General features: G+C 34.2%; 2 protein-coding genes and 3 pseudogenes across 12 annotated transcripts; 4 read left to right on the top strand and 1 right to left on the bottom strand.

Annotated features, from left to right (window-relative positions):
- Nucleotides 1-1,714: 1,714 nt before the first annotated feature.
- Nucleotides 1,715-3,960, bottom strand: LOC146896439 (1-aminocyclopropane-1-carboxylate oxidase homolog 12-like). Its single transcript, XM_085733450.1, has 3 exons — nt 3,214-3,960; nt 2,481-2,802; nt 1,715-2,098 (listed from the first exon to the last, which is right to left on the bottom strand). The coding sequence occupies exons 1-3, from the start codon at nt 3,747-3,749 to the stop codon at nt 1,838-1,840; spliced, it is 1,119 nt and encodes a 372-aa protein (XP_085589576.1). The 5' UTR covers nt 3,750-3,960; the 3' UTR covers nt 1,715-1,837.
- A 785-nt stretch (nt 3,961-4,745) lies between these two features.
- On the top strand, nt 4,746-10,882 carry LOC146896438 (hydroquinone glucosyltransferase-like). 9 transcript variants are annotated; one of them, XR_015021771.1, is made up of 4 exons: nt 4,779-5,001; nt 5,767-7,234; nt 8,717-8,825; nt 8,947-10,578. XR_015021771.1 is itself a non-coding variant. In XM_085733446.1 (3 exons), exons 1-3 carry the CDS (start codon nt 4,895-4,897, stop codon nt 10,341-10,343), a joined length of 1,608 nt encoding a protein of 535 aa, XP_085589572.1. In that variant the 5' UTR covers nt 4,746-4,894; the 3' UTR covers nt 10,344-10,882. The 9 variants fall into 9 exon arrangements, 4 of the variants coding, with proteins under 4 accessions (XP_085589572.1, XP_085589573.1, XP_085589575.1 ...); XR_015021773.1 differs by having other exon boundaries at nt 8,722-8,821; nt 8,947-10,482; XR_015021772.1 differs by having other exon boundaries at nt 8,717-8,821; nt 8,947-10,482.
- A 1,179-nt stretch (nt 10,883-12,061) lies between these two features.
- On the top strand, nt 12,062-13,705 carry LOC146896437 (hydroquinone glucosyltransferase pseudogene; annotated as a pseudogene).
- Nucleotides 13,706-15,860: 2,155 nt separating this feature from the next.
- On the top strand, nt 15,861-21,114 carry LOC146896435 (hydroquinone glucosyltransferase pseudogene; annotated as a pseudogene). The gene has a single exon (XR_015021776.1). The product of XR_015021776.1 is annotated as a hydroquinone glucosyltransferase pseudogene (transcript).
- LOC146896436 (hydroquinone glucosyltransferase pseudogene) lies at nt 19,432-21,114 on the top strand (annotated as a pseudogene). Its single transcript, XR_015021777.1, has one exon. The product of XR_015021777.1 is annotated as a hydroquinone glucosyltransferase pseudogene (transcript).
- Nucleotides 21,115-22,876: the final 1,762 nt, after the last annotated feature.

Genomic DNA, 22,876 nt, shown 5'->3' with positions numbered 1-22,876 from the left:
GGTCATCTATTATAGGACGGAGAGAGTACTTAACTTCCATACGAGCAGTGCTATTCCTAGTGAAAGAAACGTCTCAAACCTGTCCCAAAGCATTTGAATAGTTGGATGATTCTTTCAACATTGGTTTATGAGTTAAAATTGAATTGGTCAATGTAACTGACATTGATCAATCCAATTATGACACATAAACCAATGCAACTATTTTATATCTCTTTTTCACATATCTTTATGTCACATAAGTCCTAGCTCAAGTGCTCAACTAACAAAAATACAGAAGTTGTTAGGCTGGACGTCATGACCGGGGGTTCAAACCCCGACACATCCACTTTATGTGTGTGAGTTCATGATTGCTTTCTTATTTCGTCTATCAACCAAAATAAATAAATATATTATCACGTGTCACATTTGATTAACCAATATCATATCACATCATATCATAGAAGTGCAATCCATGTTGAATTTGTAGCTTTGATCCAATTGATCAGTTTGACCCATTAATATTATTAATATTTCTTCTATCTACATTCATAATAATGATAAAAAATAATACGAAAAAGGACAAGGACAGCTTAGTGCTTTCACTTGTTTTCTATTTTTGAGCCTGAGTCTACACTACATATTTTGCTTGCCAAGGAAGTTAACACAAAAGAATGAAAAAACAAGGAGTCTGATTATAAACTTATAACCCTTCCCTAAGTATACCTTAAATGTAAAAAAGCTGCAACGAGAAAAAGCTATCAACAATAACAGAAAGATAATAATGTGTACAAATAGAAGGCAATAGAAAGTGACATAACCTTAAATTCGTACTAGTATGGTAATAAATATGAGTAGTCATATTTTTTAATTCAACTTCACATTAATACCCTCTCTCACACGCTTCTTTCTCATATTTTCTTTTTGTGTATTTATTTTGTCATAGTTTGTGCTGCCCTTCACACGGCCACTTCCATTTTTCTCTTTCTTTCTTAATGGATTAATGTCATTTGCTATCTTTGTTGATTTCTTGAGCCATAAAAATGGTTGAACATTTCTGCGTTTGAAATCAAACTCTATACCTCAGGGTTAGTGAGAGTGATGAGGAAATGTAAAGAAAAGAAAGTGATGGTGATATCTAGAGAGAGTAAACACTAATCAAAGCTAGCTGCGAAGAAATTATATGCATTTACAAAGGCCTTTTGGCAAAGTGTTTAAAATGGACTCTCAAAGTGTATATAGTTTCTTCAAAGCTAACTTTGGTTGGCGTTTATTCTATCTCTAGGTATAACCATCACTTCATCTTCTTTACGGTTCATCATCTCTATTGCTATCCTTCAGATTTTGATTTTAAACATAGAAATGATCTAACATTTTGACTTTGAAGGGAAGAATAAGGTGTCCTATGTAAACAAGTAGTCAAAACTATACTAGATCGGTCAAATTGAGAATCGGTTTGTATCCACAAGGTTCTTGTAGTCCACAAGAAAATAGGTTTGTATCCCTATAATCTTAATCACTGTCGTCCTCTAACTTGGAGGAATATGTTTACACATTTTTTGTTGTTAACAAAACCTATTTCTCCCTTCTATGGAGAAAGTAAGAAAAATATCATTTATTTTCACTTTTAATTAACCAAACAAGTAACCATGTTTTCACTTTTATTTTCTTTTATTTTCCCTTCCTACATTTTGTATAGGAATGTAACCCTTTCAAAAAGGAAAAGTCTAATACTCTATTTTTAATATAATTTTCTCATAATACTAAATATTTTTGCAATCACAAATGTAGGTAGCAAAGTAAATACTACAAAGTTATTTTAATTATAGGCATACATGTTAAACCACCTTTATTGTGTATATCAGAAATTTTCAATTTTGAAATATGGCAAAGGAGAAGTTCCATCAAGGCCTCTTGCCATGGAGAAAGAAACATAATCCTGCACTGTTGTTTCCCTATACTTTGGAGGATTATCTTCTGATACTAATTCCTTTATAGGTCCATAAAGCTTTGTTGATGGCTGAAAACTTGTGCTATAAAAGCTTGCAACCGATACTCTTGGACCGACATGGTTTGCCACCACTCTGTGCTCAACACTCTTGAATTTGTCATTTGTAATAAGCTGTTTCAATGAAAATTGTTGATTAGTTAATAGAGAAAATCCGAATGTCAAATTTTACAATGTGACAACACAAGACTGTGGAATGAGAATAATTTTTATGCACAGTCAGTGTAACACTTTTTACACTTTCAACCAATCACAAACAATACTTTATATGACTTTTAAAGTAAATAAATAGAATTAGAGTCAAGTTCCTTTAACAATCCAACGATGAAAATTACTCTGTCAGTGTATATCAATTAAATCCCGATGAAAATGATTATAACTTAAAAGCGTGCATAAAACTTGTTTATGCCGTTAGGTTATAGATATTAAATTTTTTTAAATGACAGGATAAGAAAGGCATGAATATTAAGATCATAATCAAAAGATCAAAACTTACCTGTAGAAGATCACCAATGTTAATGACTAGAGCACCAGGAACAGGCGATACATCAACCCACCGATTTTCATGAAGAACTTGGAGGCCGCCAATATGATCTTGTAGAAGCACGGTGATAAAGTCATTATCAGTATGTTTGGTTGCTCCCAAAGTCAAGTCAGGTTCAGGACACGAAGGATAGTAATGGCAAACAAGTGCAATTCCCTCATTGCATCTCATATCATTTAAATAGTTTGGATCAAGTCCAAGTGCTTCTGATAATAACTCAAACAATACATTTCCAAGTTTCATAACATGTCTTGTGTATTCCAGCATTATATCTCTGCAAGCATACGCACATAATATCCTAAAGCTTTAATCACAACTATTATCAAAATCTACTACAAAGATATGATATAATATGATTGAATGTGGTTCATAGGTTACTGATAAGTGGGCGAGTCACTCGAGCGCAGGACATAATTTAGGGATAATCTTGTATATTCATAGCCGGATAAATTCAAGATAGTATCAAAATAATTTCTTCACTAATCCTAACCAACCACAATCTTGGCCACCGCATCAAAGTTTTCAATGTTTTCACGACTGTAGTTAAGGCGGTATAATCTCATTTGACTATAATTCTTTGAAATATTAAGGATTGCGCCACAGTCATGATATCTTATTTTTTCCAATAATCACTATGCTCATGCAAGAGTTAATCTAATAAAATTATATATTACATCTAACATACCTGCATACTGATGGTAAATCTTCCGGATTGGGAGACTTCGGAGCCATAAAACAGTAAAAGGTATCCCTCCAATTAGCAGCCGGTGAACTATAAAGATCAAAATTACTATTATAAACCAAAGGCTTCACCGGATCACGTGTGTATAATTCTCTTTTCACCTCAGAATCTTGCTCAAAGAATCTAACCACTCCATTCTTCATCTCATCCAAAACACTCACTTCTATACCATGATTAACAACTTGAAAGAATCCCCATGTCTCAGATGCTTCTCTAATTTTCTCAACAACTATTTTCCTTCTTGTTGGATCTTGATGAATATCAACAAGATCAACAGAAGGAACAACAAGTTTGGTGCTGTTGCTTGAAGGTGAGTCCTTGTCGAATTCGTGATGGAACATGCGAGGGATGCTTGTGACAGAAGCATCAACAAGTCCTTTAACACCATCTTTTGTTTCATCAAATGCTTTGAGCTCACTTGCTCTATCATAGTCATGTTTTGATGTCAATGAAATTTCATTGTTTTTAGAGATTTCCATTTTTTAGCTTTCAGTTTATCAAGTTCAAATCTCTTTAAGGAAACCATCACAAGTGGGAGTTTGGAAGAGACAAATTGCATTAATTATGTGGTGGTCAAAATGGACCACCATATATAATAGGTGGTAGATACTAGATAGTGGACAGCAAATTTGACAAAAATAAAGATTAGATGGATAAAAGTTTGTCAATTTGTGCAGAGAAAATTTTGACCCTTAAAATGGAAGCATCCGTCTCAATTATAAGTTAGCTACAATAATTTTTCGAAATGACAAAAGTTCAATGGATTTGTCGAAAATTATATTTTATGATTAGGACACTTAAAATTGGGACTTCCTCTTGCTGTAAAAAATAAAATAAAATTGGTACTTGGAATACCGATTGTAACATCTAGACTCAAGGTTAAGACTCAGTCTGACTTGAACCGACCTGCTCTAATGCTAATTGTAATATCTAGTGGCCGTTTAGTACTAATGACAAGGTAAATTTGATAAAATTTACTATTTATAGATTTATGACACAATAATTACTTAAAATCAATATAACTAATATTTATAAGTATCATATACTAAATATTAGTTATATTGATTTTAAGTAATTATTTTAAGTAATTATTGATTTTAAGCCTTCTAAAAAAGAAATTATTCCATAAAAAAAGTCAAAAATTTCAATTTACAATGCAATGATTACATTAATTTTCAAAATTAAAAATACTAAAATCAAAATTTAGTATATTGATAAAGACCAAAGATATACATCATCCGGTCACTAATATAAGCAAAAATCCACTTTCTAGATTCATTTAATAAATGATGTATATAGCCTATACTAAAGACTACATACATCATTAATTGAATGAATCTAAAAATTTGATTTTTGCTTATATTAGTGACCGGAGGGGTGTATTTATCTTTTAATTTTACTTTATCATTGAAAAAGTAAAAAATATACACTCTCAGGCTCCGCCCTTATTTATACATTCTCGTCAACTTGATGCCTCGCAAAAGCGACGTCGTTTCTTACTCACTGTGTCGAGACTCGGTTCTTTTCTTTCGGAATCAGAATTTTTCAAGATAGTAGGGTTTCATTGGTGAAGGACATCATCGAAGCCCTAATTTCATGAAACATTCCCTTCCGATTGATCATAATGTATCAATGGCGGAAGTTCAAATTCTTCGATGAGAAGCACTTTGCAAAATGCACAATTCTATTGGAAGAAGAAGAAGAAGATCGAGTGTTGTTGGAGCGGAAGGGGTAAGTTGGTGACTGGTTTTGAGAATTCACGCTTAAAGCTAGCTTTTTTCAATTTTTTTAATGCTTTCAGTTTATTCTTTTAATTTGTTTTTGGGAAAATAGGATATGTTTGTGGATAGTTATTGGTTCTAATTTTTATTAAATGGTTACAAATTAAGCTTAGGCTTTGTTTGGATAGCTGATAACGGATGATTTTATAGTGGATAGTTGATAAGCTAGCTGATAGTGACTAACCTAACTAATTGTATTTGTAGTGTTTGGTAAAATTAATGGTTGAATTAGCTTTTAAACATGAAACGACATAAAGGGCCCGTTTGTATTGGCTTATTTTAGAGCTTATGCAAAACATCTTACGCGAATAAATAAGTTTTTATGTATTATTTATAAGCTTGTTACGATAGTTTATTAAAAAAAAAAAAAAAACTTCCGAAGATACAATTTTCGTTAGTGAGAATTTATGAATTAACCTAGAAGCTTATTTATTTGCATAAGGTATTTTTCATATACATCAAAAGCCTGACAAGGGGGCGGCTGTTGGCCTTTTGATCTTATCCTTTTCCCTATCCATGGAAGTCCCAATCATAAAATAAATCTTTTGACTAAACAATTTAATTTTGTCATTTAGAATAATTGTTCTCAAACATGCATAGGTAGGTGAGTTCTGTTTTTGGTTTTCCTTTCACAAGCATAAAAAGAAAAAAAAAATGAAGTTATAAGCTGTAAACTAAGAACAAATTTTCATGGAGAAAACAATTCATATTGCAGTTGTTCCAGGTGTTGGATATAGCCACTTATTCCCAATTCTTCAATTCTCCAAACTACTTGTTCAGCTTCATCCATACTTTCATGCCACATGCTTCATTCCCTCACTTGGGTCTCTCCTAACTGATTCAAAAAAAATCCTTGAAACTCTTCCATCAAACATCAGCTGTACTTTTCTTCCACCAGTTAACTCCAAAGACCTACCACAAGGGATTGCTTTAGCACTTCAAATTCAGCTCACCGTAACTCACTCACTGCCATCTATACATGAGGCCTTGAAGTCCTTAACTTTAAGGACACCCTTTGTTGCCTTGGTGGTTGATTCATTAGCAATTGATGCACTAGATTTGGCTAAAGAGTTCAACATGTTGTCCTATGTTTACTTTCCTGCTTCAGTCACAACTTTGTCTTCATACTTCTATTTACTCAAGTTGAATAAGGAAACATCATGTGAGTACAGAGATCTTCCAGAGCCTATTCAAATACCAGGCTGTGTACCGATTCATGGTCGGGATCTTGTTGACCTAGCTCAAGATAGATCAAGTCAATCTTACAAATTCTTAGTTCAACGTGTTGAAAAATTCCGTCTTTTTGATGGTATTCTTATTAATAGCTTCCTAGAAATTGAAAAAGGTCCTATAGAAGCACTCACAGAAGAAGGAAATGGCAACCCTGATGTTTATGCTGTTGGACCAATTATCCAAACGCCAACCAAATCCGGTGATGATGCTAATGGGTTGAAGTGTCTGACATGGTTGGACAAACAGCAACCTTGTTCAGTTTTGTATGTTTCTTTTGGGAGTGGTGGCACACTTTCGCAAGAACAAATTAATGAGTTGGCTTTGGGTTTGGAATTGAGTAATCATAAATTCTTATGGGTTGTGAGATCACCAAGTAGTACAGCCAATGCTGCATATCTTTCAGCATCTGATGTTGACCCTTTACAATTTTTACCTTCTGGGTTCTTAGAGAGAACAAAGGAACAAGGGATGGTTATTCCATCATGGGCACCACAGATTCAAATCCTTCGTCACAGTTCAGTTGGTGGGTTCTTGACTCACTGTGGTTGGAATTCAACGCTTGAGAGTGTGTTGCATGGTGTGCCACTAATCACATGGCCTCTATTTGCTGAGCAGAGAACGAATGCGGTTTTGCTGAGTGAAGGACTAAAAGTGGGACTGAGGCCAAAAGTTAATCAGAATGGCATTGTGGAAAAGGTACAAATTGCAGAGTTAATCAAGTGTCTCATGGAAGGGGAAGAAGGTGGGAAACTGCGCAAAAATATGAAGGAATTGAAAGAAGCTGCTAATAGTGCACATAAAGATGATGGATCTTCTACAATGACACTTTCTCAATTAGCACTCAAGTGGAGAAATATGGTATAGAAAAACAAGTTGTATGACAATATGTATTATGAGATCAAGAACAAGGAGAAAAAGGAGAGAAAACTGAAATATTGATTCATTGATCTGTAAGTAGAGTTAGTTACATGAATGCTATTTATTGAACAAACAAGATAATAGGTTTACTTGAGTAGTAAGGAACCAGTTATAACTAACTTCTACTAAGGCTATTTGTGCTATCTATAGGTGATGAGCTGGATTGTTGACTTGCTATATCAGGCGAAAGCTTGTTTTGTGTAGAAACACCTTATTTGTCATCATTCAAAAAAAAAAATATATATATATATATATATATCACCTTAATTATTTGGCCTTATATTTTACAGTTTACTTTAGTTTGTCTTATCTTCAATAAATATTGTGCATCCATTAATGGATATTGCATAATTCTCAGTACTTTCTATTGGTGACTATATATATCTTTTGTTTTGTAACGTCATGATTTATCATATTTGAATTTCTATATACAGTATTCACCTTGTATAGTGATTTTGATTCTGGCTGTTTAGATATTTAGACTATGATCATCACAAGCTTATGGTGATATTGTTTTTGCATTGTCGAGTTGCACATGCCCTTTAGACTAATCTGAATTATTTTCTTTGTTAATGACAAATGCTCTTAGATACAAATGGTGTATAGTTCGGTTAGGTATCTACCTTGACACAAATTTGAGACCATAGAAACTAGATATAGACCAGGGAAAAGTTTGTGCCTTGAAGGTTTTATCATAATCCAGATGACTGACGGAATACTTGAGTTCTTCATCTTTCAAGCAAGGTTGTTAAAATCCCCGAGTTAACTTGATGAATCGTACAGTTTCAAGTTGACTCTGTTGTAAACTTAGATGAACTCGCACTAACTTGGGTAAACTCATAGGGAATTTTTAACAATGTTTTTGATCTTTTTTTCATCATAGTTTTCACATTCGGTTTCTTTTCTTCTTTGTTAGTTTCATTTTGTTGATGTCCGCTTTTTTTTCACTGTATAACTAAGTTGAAATTTTGAATTGTTGACCCATTTATTTCTGGAATAAAATGTATGCAAAAATAGTAGTTGAAAAGTTGATGTATGTGGATAATTTTTTTAACCATGTACATTGACCTTTCGGTTACCATTTTTGCTTATATTTTATTCTAGATAGAGTACAAGTAAATATGTCATGTGTATATTATTTTTAATATATATGATGTAAACTTATACTAGTCGAGTTTACGAGAGTCAATTTCATATTAGACAAAATGAGTTTACTTAAACTCTCTAATTTGACGATCTTCTTCTAAGAGAAAAACATTGAAGAACCTAAATTTTCCCTATCTTCCTATTCTTTTCTAACATTTATGAATATCATGCTTTGTAATGGAACTTTTCTCTGCTTTAATTACAATTTTTTTTAACTGGAATTAACTTCAATTACTTGAGGATCTTATTTTGAGGTAATGACATCCACATGAAGTCTTTTCTGTACGAAATAAAGTCTTTTCTTACACAATTCCATGTGCTGGACAAAAAGATACTCATACACTTTGGTTTGTGTTTTGTCTTGGTAGGGTAGGATGTCAGAAATTTGTTTTTCCCAACATGTGTGGCTCTTATTCATCGTTTTGAATCTTGTCAAACACATACATAATGTCAATTTTGCAGAGCATGTATCGGTAGGTGAGTTCTGTTTTTGGTTTTCCTTTCACAAGCATAAAAAAAAAAAAAAAAAAAAAAAGAAGAAACTTATAAGCTGTAAACTAAGAACAAATTTTCATGGAGAAAACAATTCATATTGCAGTTGTTCCAGGTGTTGGATATAGCCACTTATTTCCAATTCTTCAATTCTCCAAACTACTTGTTCGGCTTCATCCATACTTTCATGTCACATGCTTCATTCCCTCACTTGGTTCTCTCCCAACTGATTCAAAAACAATCCTTCAAACTCTTCCATCAAACATCAGCTGTACTTTTCTTCCACCAGTGAACTCCAATGACCTACCACAAGGGATTGCTTTAGCCCTTCAACTTCAGCTCACACTGACTCGCTCACTGCGATCTATACATCAGGCCTTGAAGTCCTTAACTTTAAGGACACCCTTCGTTGCCTTGGTGGTTGATTTATTAGCAATGGATGCACTGGATTTTGCTAAGGAATTCAACTTGTTGTCCTATGTTTACTGCCCTGTTTCAGCCACCAGTTTATCTTCATTCTTCTATTTGCTCAAGTTAGATAAGGAAACATCATGCGAGTACAGAGATCTTCCTAAGCCTATTCAAATACCAGGTTGTGTACCGATTCATGGTCGGGATCTTGTTGACCTAGCTCAAGATAGATCAAGTCAATCTTACAAATTCTTACTCGAACGTGTTGAAAAAATCCTTCTTTTTGATGGTGTTCTTATTAATAGCTTCCTAGAAATTGAAAAGGGTCCTACAGAAGCACTGACAGACGAAGGAAGTGAAAACCTTCTTGTGTATGCTGTTGGACCCATTATCCAAACACTAACAACATCTGATGATGATGCTAATAAGTTTGAGTGTCTGGCATGGTTGGACAAACAACGGCCTTGTTCAGTTCTGTATGTGTCTTTCGGGAGTGGTGGAACACTTTCGCAAGAACAAATTGATGAGTTGGCTTTGGGTTTGGAATTGAGTAATCATAAATTCTTATGGGTTGTAAGAGCTCCAAGTAGTACAGCCAATGCTGCATATCTTTCAGCATCTGATGTTGATCCTTTACAGTTTTTACCATTTGGGTTTTTGGAGAGAACCAAGGAACAAGGGATGGTTATTCCATCATGGGCTCCCCAGATTCAAATCCTTAGTCACAGTTCAATTGGTGGATTTTTGTCTCATTGTGGTTGGAATTCAACCCTTGAGAGTATGGTGTATGGTGTGCCACTAATCACTTGGCCTCTATATGCTGAGCAGAGAACAAATGCGGTTTTGCTAAGTGAAGGCCTAAAAGTGGGACTGAGGCCAAGAGTTAACGAGAATGGCATTGTGGAAAGGGTAGAAATTGCTGAGTTGATCAAGTGTCTCATGGAAGGGGAAGAAGGCGGGAAACTGCGCAATAATATGAAGGAATTAAAAGAAGCTGCTAGTAGTGTACACAAAGAAGATGGGTCTACTACAAAGACTCTTTCTCAATTAGCACTCAAGTGGAGAAAGTTTGGTACAGAAAAACAAGTTTAATGACAATATGCAATATTAAAATCTTGTTTGGCCTTATATTTAACTGTTACGTATCTTCAATATGTGTTGGTCATCCATTATTGGATATTACATATCAGTTCATGATTTATCATATCTGAATTTCTATGTTCATTGTTCACCTTGTGTGGTGATTTTGTTCCTGGCTGTTTTAGATATTTAAACTATGGTTAATATTTTTCATTGGATGAATCTGATTAATTTTTTGGGTTTTCGACTTCTCGATTGTTACTACTTGTTATCCAGATTCCATGTTCTTGGGTTTATATTTTTTTTCCATAATGTGCGGGATGTTATATATATCACCCATGATTTGCTCATTCATCAAGAGAAGCTACTGGTTGCACGGATTCGCACAGAAGATTTCATGATAGTCTCTCGAAGGAATTATGAGATAAATATTTAAGGAAATGTTAGCTTTGTTGATATTAAGACAGATTTAGTTGATGCAGGAGGTGATAATTTGTGTTTTTTGCAAAAGCCATGAAAAATAGTAACAATTGAGGTTTTTGTTGATTTGATATCCATTTTGTTATTTTATTGTGTCAAAAATTACATTAGTTGCTTAATATTTATTTGGAAAGATAAATTGGTCTTTTACCATGTGCTCCACATAACCATTTACATGACTGACTTCTGATTTGGTTCATGTCTGTATATTTGATCACTATTGTCCCTTCGTCTGCGCCTCCGCCCTCGGATACTTCCGCCTGTTGACATTCACTGATAAACCATTAAAGAAAGGTATACAATAATAGATTGGTGAAGGATCATCCAAATCAAAGGAATGAAAGAAGGAAAATTTTTATTGATTATGGAAATGAGTACATAGGTATTTATACAATTAGTTACATAAGTGCAGTAACTAACTATGCTAGAAGTGAAAGCTACATAGTAATAACACTGAAAAGTACTCTAAACTCTATTTCTTGTTCTGCAAGCTATCAGTCTTCTCTTCATGTTCTTTAAAGTTCAATACATAGCAGACTTTCATTGATATAATCCAATTGAAATCTAAACCAAAGGTATGACAAACTCATCATAGAATGTATTTCACTTATTGCAATATCATTGACAATATGCTACAAATTTGATTTGCATGACAGATGAGAAACAACTATTTCTAATTTATGAAGAACTATTAGCTTAACTACTCATGTGTAATTAGAATTCTATGACCTCTAGAAGCATCAACCTATATAGTATGAAAAGCGTTATAAGTGATTTTCTTTTTTACACAGTCATCTTATAATCATCTTTTCTTCTATCTTCTCCTGAATTGGTATATTTGATATCATAGAAGGTCTTGGGCCGCCAGTTCAATTTGAAAGCTTGTTTTCATCTTAATAGAAACATTCATATATTTTAGATAAAAGAAATGAAAAAGAAAAATCATGGAAAAAGGTGAAGGAAAAAATGTCAAATAAAAAACAGAAGCAGATTGTAACATGTGTGGCTCTTATTCATAGTTTAGAATAGATAGGAACTTGTCTACAATTAGATAGAATTACTCTTGTATTATTACCAAAATGTGTGGCCCTTATTCATCGTTTTCAAACTTCCCAATCATATCATATGCATAATGATACTGTTTTAGCACATGTATAATAGGTAGGTAAGTTCAAATATTTTCTTTTAGAAGCCACAATAAACAGAAAAGCTTTACTTTACATGATCATAAGCTGTAAATTCAACAACAAATTTCCATGGAGAAACAATTCATATTGCAGTTGTTCCAGGTGTTGGATATAGCCACTTATTCCCAATTCTTCAATTCTCAAAGCTACTTATCCATACTTTCATGTCACATGTTTCATTCCCTCACTTGAGTCTTTCCCAACTGATTCAAAAGACATCATTCAAACTCTCCCAGCAAATATCAACTGTACTTTTCTTCCATCAGTGAACTCCAAAGACCTACCACAAGGGATTACCTTAGAAATTCAACTTCAGCTCACACTGACTCACTCATTACCGCCTATACGTCAGGCTATGAAATCCTTAACTTTAAGGACACCTTTTGTGGCCTTGGTGGTTGATTCTTTTGCAATTGAAGCATTAAATTTGGCTAAGGAATTCAACATGTTGTCCTATGTTTACTTTCCTGCTTCAGTCACAACTTTGTCTTCATACTTCTATATGCTCAAATATGACAAGGAAACATCATGTGAGTACAGAGATTTTCCAGAGCCTCTTAAAGTACCAGGTTGTGTACTGATTCACGGTCGGGATCTTGTTGACCAAGCTCAAGATAGATCAAGTCAATCTTACAAATTTTTACTCGAACGCATTAGAACATTCCGTTCTGTTGACGGGATTCTTATTAATAGCTTTTTAGAAATTGAAAAAGGTCCTATAGAAGCACTCACAGAAGAAGGAAGTGGCAACCCTGATGTTTAAGCTGTTGGACCAATTATCCAAATGCCAACAAAATCCGGTGATGATGCTAATGGGTTGAAGTGTCTAACATGGTTGGACAAACAACAACCTTGTTCAGTTTTGTATGTTTCTTTTGGGAGTGGTGGTACACTTTCACAAGAACAAATACTTGAGCTTGCTTTGGGTTTGGAATTGAGTAATCACAAATTCTTATGGGCTTTAAGAGCACCTAGCAGTTCAGCCTATTCTGCATACCTTTCAGCAGGAAATGATGTTGACCCTTTGCAGTTTTTACCGTCCGGATTTTTGGAGAGAACCAAAGAAAAAGGGATGGCTGTTCCATCATGGGCACCACAGATTCAAATCCTTAATCACAGTTCAGTTGGTGGGTTCTTGAGTCACTGTGGTTGGAATTCAACTCTTGAGAGTGTTATATATGGTGTGCCGCTAATCACATGGCCTCTTTTTGCTGAGCAGCGAACAAATGCAGTTTTGCTGACTGACAGCCTAAAAGCGGGACTGAGGCCAAGAGTTAATCAGAATGGCATTGTGGAAAAGGTAGAAATTTCTGAGTTGATCAGGTGTCTCATGGAAGGTGGCGAAGATGAGAAACTGCAACAAAATATGAAAGAATTAAAAGAAGCTGCTAATAGTGCACATAAAGAAGATGGATCCTCTACAAAGACTTTTTCTCAATTAGCACTCAAGTGGAGAAATTTGGTATAGAAAAACAAGTTCTGTGAGACTATGACAATATACATTATTATGATCACCTTATTTTGCATGATTCAAAAAATAAAACACCACCTTATGTGGCCTAGTATTTCACAGTTTACTTTAGTTTGTGTTAGTGTTATGCATCCATTATTGGCTATTTCATACTTCTCAGTACATTCTATTGGTGACTATATATCTTTTGTTTTATAATGTCATGATTTATCATATCTGAATTTCTATTTACAGTATTCACCTTGTATAGTGATTTTGTTTCAGGCTGATTTAGATATTTAGACTTTGATCACCACAAGCTTATGGTGATATCTTTATGCATTATATAGATTTGCACATGCCCTTTAGACTAATCTGAATTCTTTTCTTTGTTAATGACAAATGCTGTTAGCCTAGAAATGGTGTATAGTTCAGTTAGGAATCTATCTTAGACTAATCTGAATTCTTTTCTTTGTTAATGACAAATGCTGTTAGCCTAGAAATGGTGTATAGTTCAGTTAGGAATCTATCTTGACACAAATTTGAGACCAAAGAAACTAGATATAGACCAGGGAAAGTTGGTGCCTTGAAGGTTTTATCATAATCCAGATGACTATCCATCTTAATGAGAATACTTGAGTTCTTCATCTTTCAAGCAAAGTTGTTAAAATCCCCGATTAGTGTGTTGAATCGTACAATTTCAAGTTGACTCTATTGTTAACTTAAATGAACTCGCACTAACTTGGATAAACTTTTAGGGAATTTTTAACAATATTTTTGATCTTTTTTTCATCATAGTTTTCACATTCGGTTTCTTTTCTTCTTTGTTAGTTTCATTTTGTTGATGTCCGTTTTTTTTTCACTGTATAACTAAGGTGAAATTTTGAATTGTTGACCCATTTATTGTATTATATCCTCCGGAATAAAATGTATGCAAAAAAAGTAGTTGAAAAGTTGATGTATGTGAATTAAATTTTTAATCACATACATTGACCTTTCGGTTACTATTTTTGCTTATATTTTATTCTGGATAGAGCACAAGTAAATATGTCATGCATATATTATTTTTAATATAGATGATGTAACCTCGTACCAGTCGAGTTTACGAGAGTTGATTTCATATTAGACAAAATGAGTTTACTTAAACTCTCTACTTTGAATCTTCTTCTAAGAGAAAAACATTGAAGAACCTAAATTTTCGTTATCCACCTATTCTTTTCTAACATTTATTAATATCAAACTTTGTAATGGAACTTTTCTCTGCTTTAATTACAATTTTTTTTAACTGGAATTAGCTTTAATTACTTGAGGATCTTATTTTGAGGTAATGACATCCACTTGAAGAACAAAAAATGACATTCAACATCTAGTTACTGAGATTTGAAATTAATTTCTATAATAAGGTATTTTTGTTGTCTTTATATTAGTCACAAACTCACCAACACCAGGGCTGTTTGGTTGCTTCTAATAGTAATGCTTAAGGTACTATTTTCAAGTGTGTTAATACCTATGAAGCACGGACACGGACACCGGATACGATATAGACACTGGCACTCCGACACCGCTAATAATCTGAGAAAATAACATAATTTCGTGTAATTATAAGTGTCGGTGTCGGACACCGAGGCACGCCTAATCGGAGGAGTGTCCGTGCTTCATAGGTTAATACACATCCTCAATTATTGCCTTATATGCATCTGACTATATTTATAAGCTAGTGTTGACTGTATGGTGACATTCTCAGTATATATTGTGTTAGGTTATGAGATGGCAAGTGAGTTTAAGTTGTGAAGTATAGATATGCTAGTGATCACCATAAAATCATCTAAAATATTTAGCTATTTAGATTAGAAGTCAATTACTATAATAAGGTATTTTTTCTCTCTTTGTATTAGTCACCAACTCACTGGATAGGACATGCATCTGTTGTTTCTTTAGGAATTTCTCTTGAAATATGTAGATTATAGAGGGATAACAACTTTATTAATTGTATTAAATAGCGTTTTTAATTTTCTATTTTGGCATCTTTGTTAAAGAAGATTTTGTTTTATAAACCTTCTTACTTCTCTTTTTTATATATATGTTGCTAAAAAGGGTAATGAGATAGCATCACCAAACAACTTTTACGAGTATGTGCTTATGCTTCTATTAGCTCAAGTCTGTTATGCACATCCTCAGTTATTGCCCTATATGTATCTAAAAATTATAAGGTAGTGTTGACTATAGGGTGAAATTCTCAATATTGTGTTAGGTAGAAGTTGTGAAATCTGGATATACTGGTGCATACCAGAAAATCTTAAAACCAAACTTTCAACCAATATTAGAAATACATTCTTTCAAATTTGGCTTTAAAATCTATATTAGTCTTTGGCTATACTTGAGTTTCATTCATGAACTTGGCCTCAAATTTCCATGGAGAAAACAATTCACATTGCAGTTGTTCCAGGTGTTGGGTATGGACACTTAGTCCCTATTCTTCAATTCTCAAAGTTACTTATCCAGCTTCATCCGGACATTCATGTCACATGTATCATTCCCACACTTGGTTCTCCCCCAAATTCCTCAAAAACCATCCTTCAAACTCTTCCATCAAATATCGACTACATGTTTCTTCCACCGGTTCAACCCGATGACCTACCTCAAGGACTGCCCATGGAAATCCAAATTCAGCTCACAGTTACTAATTCTCTCCCATATTTGCACGAGGCATTGAAGTCTCTTTCTTTAAGGACTCCCCTTGTGGCCTTGGTGGTTGATGCTTTTGCTGTCGAAGCACTAAACTTCGCTAAAGAAATCAACATATTGTCCTATATATACTTCTGTGCAGCAGCTAGTACACTGGCTTGGAGCTTCTATTTGCCTAAGTTGGATGAGGAAACAACATGTGAGTACAGAGATCTCCCAGAGCCTATCAAAGTACCAGGTTGCGTGCCACTCCATGGCAGGGATCTCTTGACCATAGTTCAAGATAGATCAAGTCAAGATTACAAACACTTCCTTCAACATGTTAAAAGTCTAAGTTTTGCTGATGGTGTTCTTGTTAATAGCTTCTTAGAAATGGAAATGGGACCTATAAAAGCACTGACAAAGCAAGGAAATGGCAACCCTTCTGTGTATCCTGTTGGACCCATCATCCAGACAGTAACAACTTTTGTTGATGATGCTAATAGTTTGGAGTGTCTGTCATGGTTAGACAAACAACAATCTTGTTCAGTTTTGTATGTGTCTTTCGGGAGTGGTGGTACACTTTCACAAGAACAAATTGTTGAGCTGGCTTTGGGTTTGGAATTGAGTAATCAGAAATTCCTATGGGTTGTGCGAGCACCGAGTAGTAGCTCATCTAATGCAGCATATCTTTCAGCACAAGTGTTTGGAGAGAACCATCTGGATACTTTGCAATTTTTACCATCTGGATTTTTGGAGAGAACCAAGGAGAAAGGTTTTGTCATTACATCATGGGCACCTCAGATTCAAATCCTTAGTCATAGTTCAATTGGCGGGTTCTTGAGTCATTGTGGTTGGAGCTCAACACTTGAAAGTGTGGTGCATGGGGTGCCACTAATCACATGGCCTATGTTTGCTGAACAGGGAATGAATGCAGTTTTGGTGACTGAGGGCCTTAAAGTGGGACTGAGACCAAGAGTTAACGAAAATGGTATTGTCGAAAGGGTGGAGGTTGCTAAGGTGATCAAGTGTCTCATGGAAGGAGACGAGTGTGAGAAATTGCGCAATAATATGAAGGAGTTAAAAGAAGTTGCTTCCAATGCACTCAAAGAAGATGGATCTTCTACAAAGACTATTTCTCAATTAACAGTCAAGTGGAGAAATCTGCTGTAGGAAAACTAGATTTAACGAATGCTTTTGCCAATATGTTTTCCCTAAATTATAGTCATTATGTTTTTTCATTGGAATAATGTTGGAATCTGTGTGTCTTCTAGGAGAATCCACATGATTCTTTTAGTTAATGCATATCTTTTGTATCTTCCTATTTATTGTCTCTACTCTATGTAATCGCTCTATATAAGTAGTCTCTTGACTGATGCATAAAGTATAACAATATTCACCCTATTTCTTTCTACAAATAAGATAATCATCATAATTTCCAATTTTAAACTCATACTACAAAACATGCTTCTGATACATTATATTTGACAGTTGAGCAGAATTGGTCTATAGTGTGTGCTTACTTTATTGGTTTTTCATTTCAACTTGGTGATTTCTATTTAATTTATAGTAATTTATAGCTAACTTGGTGGTTTTTCATAAATGTTGGATGAAAATTCTAATAGATCAAATTTACTGATGTCGTAATCTGATGGAGCTTCTTCCCTGAGCAGAAAAAGGCCAAGAATTGCTGCTACATCAAGTGGAGTGGGAGTAACCATGCCACGACGAAAAATGAAAGTATTTGTACTTAGGTATGAGTAGTCAAGGAATCTGTAGAGAAGCTCCAAATCCAAAGGGATGTATCAACTTTGATAGCTTTAGTCACCCAAGCCACGTAAAGATAATTGGATGTGGCCAAGTTCTCAAATCACTTAGCCTACCTTACCTTCAGTTGTTAACCAATTAGAAGTGATTGGCAAGCTGTGAATATCATGTGGACTGAGGCATTCTTTGAAGTACATTTGCACATCTTTAATTGTGGAAGTTGAAGGTTGGAGAATAGATGAACCTCCCTGAGTAAGGGGGAAGAGGTCGCACGAACTTAGTCGCGGGATTGTCGAATGAAAGATCCCTAGGTTGATGCAGAATCATTAACGTAACTGTGATAGCGATTTTGAGAAGCAGAAGACATGATTATTTCCAAAGAATGGAAGAGGAGTAGAATGCACAAACGTTTGTTAATAGTAGTATGTCAAAAAGCAAGAACATAGCAAATAACAAAAGGAACTGAGGTAAATGGTTTAGCCGTTAGTTGAGAGAGACAAACAATCTAACTAGTTTTTTACTCCCAATGATTACGCAGCGGCACTGACATTCAATTGTTGCTTGTCACATTATCTCTAGTTGCATGAATCTCTAAAATGGCGCGGGGGAGAATTGCTTGCACCAAAAATATTCTAAGTTGTTAGGCGAAAACAGTCAACAACTGAATTAAGTGTGAGCCGGTTCTAGAGCAGCCGAACTTAATGCATAGCTCAAGAATCTTAGCAACGTGAGACTCAAATACAACTTCAATATTCACCAACATGTTATGCCTATAAAACTGTACTCTAATACCTTATAAAATACGTTTGTGTCTGACTCGTGAAAACTAACTCATAAGATGGTGGTGCCCCACACACACACACACACACATATATACACACACATACATTCCAAAATTAAGAAACTTTGATGATATGAGACTCGAATAAAACTTCAATAAATTTACTTACCTTTCAAAAGCCTCCCAATGTCATGAATATTCGCATGATATATCCTATAAATTGGTTTTTTATCCTCTGCTTCACCTTCAGACATAAATATGAGATCAACAGATCTGGACAATAACTCTGACCTCATTCCAAAGTAATCACAGTTTTCTTTTTTTAAGTATTTTGTCTTCTTCTGACCTTATCTTCCATTTGTATATATTTTTCTCCTAAATAGAGCTCTCCATTTCTTTTCAAAAATCAAAAGCAACTTGACCAATAATGACATTATTTAAGGATATGTTACTATCATATAATATGATATTTGGGACAAAATGTTATTATATTGATTCCTAAATCTTCAACTTCAAGATATAATACAATTATTGCCCTGTCTAACCAGTTTTAAATTGTTACTACATCAATCAATACTCATATCATTTTAATAATGAAATAGAAAGGTAGATAGCATACATAAATCATTTGATGAAATAATGGTGCATATTAAATTATCACATCAATGTTATACCAATATGCTGCATTGTTAGGTGAGTTCTATCATTTGTTCTTCCTTTCACAATTCACATATCTTACCTGATAAGTTGTGAACTTGACCTCAAATTTCCATGGAGAAAACAGTTCATATTGCAGTTGTTCCAGGTGTTGGATATAGTCATTTAGTCCCTATTCTTCAATTCTCCAAGAGACTTGTTCAGCTTCATCCAAATTTTCATGTAACATGTTTCATTCCCACACTTGGATCTCCCTCAAGTGCCACAAAATCTGTCCTTCAAACTCTTCCATCAAACATCAACCACACTTTTCTTCCACCTGTGTACCCCGATGACCTACCACAAGGGATTACGATGGAAAGCCAAATACACCTCACACTGAATAACTCTCTCCCATATCTACATCAGGCTTTGAAGTCTTTGGCTAAAGAAATTCCCCTTGTGGCCTTAGTGGTTGATTCTTTTTCTGTTGAAGTACTAAATATTGGTAAGGAACTCAACAAGTTGTCTTATATATACTTCCCTACAGCTGCTACTACACTTGCTTGGGGCTTCTATTTGCCTAAGTTGGATGAGGAAACATCATGTGAGTATAGAGATATACCGGAGCCTATAAAAATACCAGGCTGTGTACCAATCCATGGCAGGGATCTCTTTAGCATAGCTCAAGATAGATCAAGTCAAGTTTACAAACACTTCGTCCCACTTTTTAAACTTTTAAGTTCTGCTGATGGTGTTCTTGTTAATAGCTTCCTGGAAATGGAGATGGGTCCTATAAGTGCAATGAAAGAGGAGGGAAGTGACAACCCTCCGGTGTATCCTGTTGGACCAATTATCCAATCAGAAACAAGTTCAGGTGATGATGCTAATGGCCTGGAGTGTCTGGCCTGGTTGGATAAACAGCAGCCTTGTTCAGTTTTGTATGTATCTTTTGGGAGTGGAGGTACACTTTCACATGAACAAATTGTGGAGCTGGCTTTGGGTTTGGAATTGACTGATAAAAAATTCTTGTGGGTTTTGCGAGCACCGAGTAGCAGTTCATCTAGTGCAGCATATCTTTCAGCGCAAAATGAAAATGACCCTTTGCAGTTTTTACCATCCGGGTTCTTGGAGAGAACTAAAGAGAAAGGATTTGTCATTACATCATGGGCGCCACAGATTCAAATCCTAAGTCACAACTCAATTGGCGGGTTCTTGACTCATTGTGGCTGGAATTCAACCCTTGAGAGTGTGGTGCACGGTGTGCCATTAATCACGTGGCCTCTATTTGCTGAGCAGAAAATGAATGCGGTTTTGTTGAGCGAAGGACTAAAAGTGGGACTGAGGCCAAGAGTTAATGAAAATAGCATTGTGGAAAGCGAAGAGGTTGCTAAGGTGATCAAGTGTCTCATGGAAGGAGAAGAAGGTGAGAAATTGCGCAATAACATGAAGGAATTAAAAGAAGCTGCTTCAAATACAATCAAAGAAGATGGTTCTTCTACAAAAACTATTTCTCAATTAGCACTCAAGTGGAGAAATTTGGTGTAGGAAAACTTAAAATCCTTAGTGTATATCTATATGTACTGTTACTCTTCCTCTTTTGTAGTGTCGACGTTCACACGCCCATAGACAGTTTTCTTGCAAGCCTACTTATCTGCAAGGATTTCGCTAATAGCAGAGTCCACATCAATGAAATCAATCATAGTCGTTTTAAAGCAGTGATAATCATTTTCCATAAATTGTACTATATACTATCAAGAGGTTTTGTTTGTTGTTGAATTGTATAATCATTTCTCATCAATAAATAGAATTAATATATGGTTACATGGTACTTACTAACATGGTTTTTGAAAGAAAAAACCATTGTTTTCTTTTGCAAACAATGGTTGAATTAAAAAAAGCAATGTTGAATAACTTAGAAGTCCTTAAAACCACCCACTACTTCTAAGTTTAAGTTGTGAAGTGTTTGCATGTACCACCCCACCTTTGAGAAGATAAAGCGTTGTTTAACTTTCATGTTTGATAGTTCTCATGACATCTTCTTGATCCACTGTGGATAAAAAATGTACGAGCTGACATATTTAATTAAAAAAATTGTACTCACAAATTGACCAGGTTATAACAAACTATGTTCATAACGATACGATTTCTCATGAGTACAATTTTAATCGTTTTAAACAATTTTTTTATGAGTACAATTTTTATGAGTACTTGTTTAAAAATTGTTTAAAACGATTAATTTTACATAAATTATGTTCATAACGATACGATTTCTTTATCGGTTGTTAATAGTATATTATTACATTTGAACTTGTTTAAAAAAAAAAAAAAAACTACTTTATCAAGGTTTCAATGATATGATTCGGTTAAAGGTCTCTGTCGTGAGTCATGACTAGCTTGCTGCATTGAATGCTTATAAAATGGTTACATAAATAATTATATTTATGTAACCATTTTATAACAATTTTCGTACAACTTTATTTACCATACTCTCTTTGTATTTTTACTTTCTTTTTCATTATTATTTTGATTTTCATATTAATACCTACATTTTTTGTATATATTTTGTTGGAACAAAAGGGTTCGTTTATGATTTTGAGAGAGAACAGAGAAGAGAACGTAGAATAGATTTGAGACTTTAGAAGAAAATAGAGTTGTATTGTATATTGTAAAAATTCTCTAATGCAAACACATATATGAACTAGTCTATTTATAGAATAAACTACATTACTTGAGATACAAGTTAGCTCTCATATAACATACATTACAACAAACTTTTATAACTAATTTTGCTAGCTGAATAACTAACTTCTAACATATTTGGTTGTCATATTCAGTTATCTCAAAAACAGTTGTTCAAATAACATACGTCAAACCATAAAAATGAAGTGTGGATACAAAAAATGTCACGGTCCAATTACAACTAATTGATATACCATCATTAAATAATTGATTGTTCTAGCTAGAAAGTATGTAAAGATTGACTAATAGTTGTTCTACCGAAAAACTAAACTCAATTTTTTTTTAATAATTTATCTTAGTTGTGCTTATTGACCATTTAAATTCAATTATTTAATTTGCTTTTAAGTTTTAGCACAGCTCTAATAAACTTTTATTCCAAGTAGTTAAATTAATGATTTGATCCACTTACCTGATTACGTACCTTACCCCAAAATATCACATAAAAAAAATTAATAATTGGCCGTTTCCACCACATGATAGCCCTACATAAACTTTTATTCCAAGTAGTTAAATTAATGATTTGATCCACTTACCTGATTACGTACCTTACCCCAAAAATCATATCACATAAAAAAAATTAATAATTGGCCGTTTCCACCACATGATAGCCCTACATAAACTTTTATTCCAAGTAGTTAAATTAATGATTTGATCCACTTACCTGATTACGTACCTTACCCCAAAAATCATATCACATAAAAAAAATTAATAATTGGCCGTTTCCACCACATGATGGCCCTACATGCACCTTGCCATAGATTTCTACCACTTCCTTCAAATCAAATTAATTTCCACATCTTTTCTTTTCTTTTCTTTTGCCCGGTCAATTCACACGTGC

The sequence above is a fragment of the Medicago sativa genome, chromosome 8, assembly GCF_051527215.1.
Source record: "Medicago sativa cultivar Bolivia chromosome 8, Bolivia_mono, whole genome shotgun sequence".
Taxonomy (NCBI): Eukaryota; Viridiplantae; Streptophyta; class Magnoliopsida; order Fabales; family Fabaceae; genus Medicago; species Medicago sativa.
This window is presented reverse-complemented; position numbering and strand designations above follow the sequence as displayed.

Coding starts and splice junctions, on each gene's coding strand:
- LOC146896438 (XM_085733446.1), top strand. CDS start 4,895: ATGTATCAATGGCGGAAGTTCAAATTCTTCGATGAGAAGCACTTTGCA. Junction 5,002..8,721: donor GTGTTGTTGGAGCGGAAGGG/GTAAGTTGGTGA, acceptor TTGGTAGGGTAG/GATGTCAGAAATTTGTTTTT. Junction 8,826..8,946: donor TGCAGAGCATGTATCGGTAG/GTGAGTTCTGTT, acceptor TTCATATTGCAG/TTGTTCCAGGTGTTGGATAT.
- LOC146896439 (XM_085733450.1), bottom strand. CDS start 3,749: ATGGAAATCTCTAAAAACAATGAAATTTCATTGACATCAAAACATGAC. Junction 2,803..3,213: donor GATTTACCATCAGTATGCAG/GTATGTTAGATG, acceptor GTATGCTTGCAG/AGATATAATGCTGGAATACA. Junction 2,099..2,480: donor ACATTGGTGATCTTCTACAG/GTAAGTTTTGAT, acceptor TCATTGAAACAG/CTTATTACAAATGACAAATT.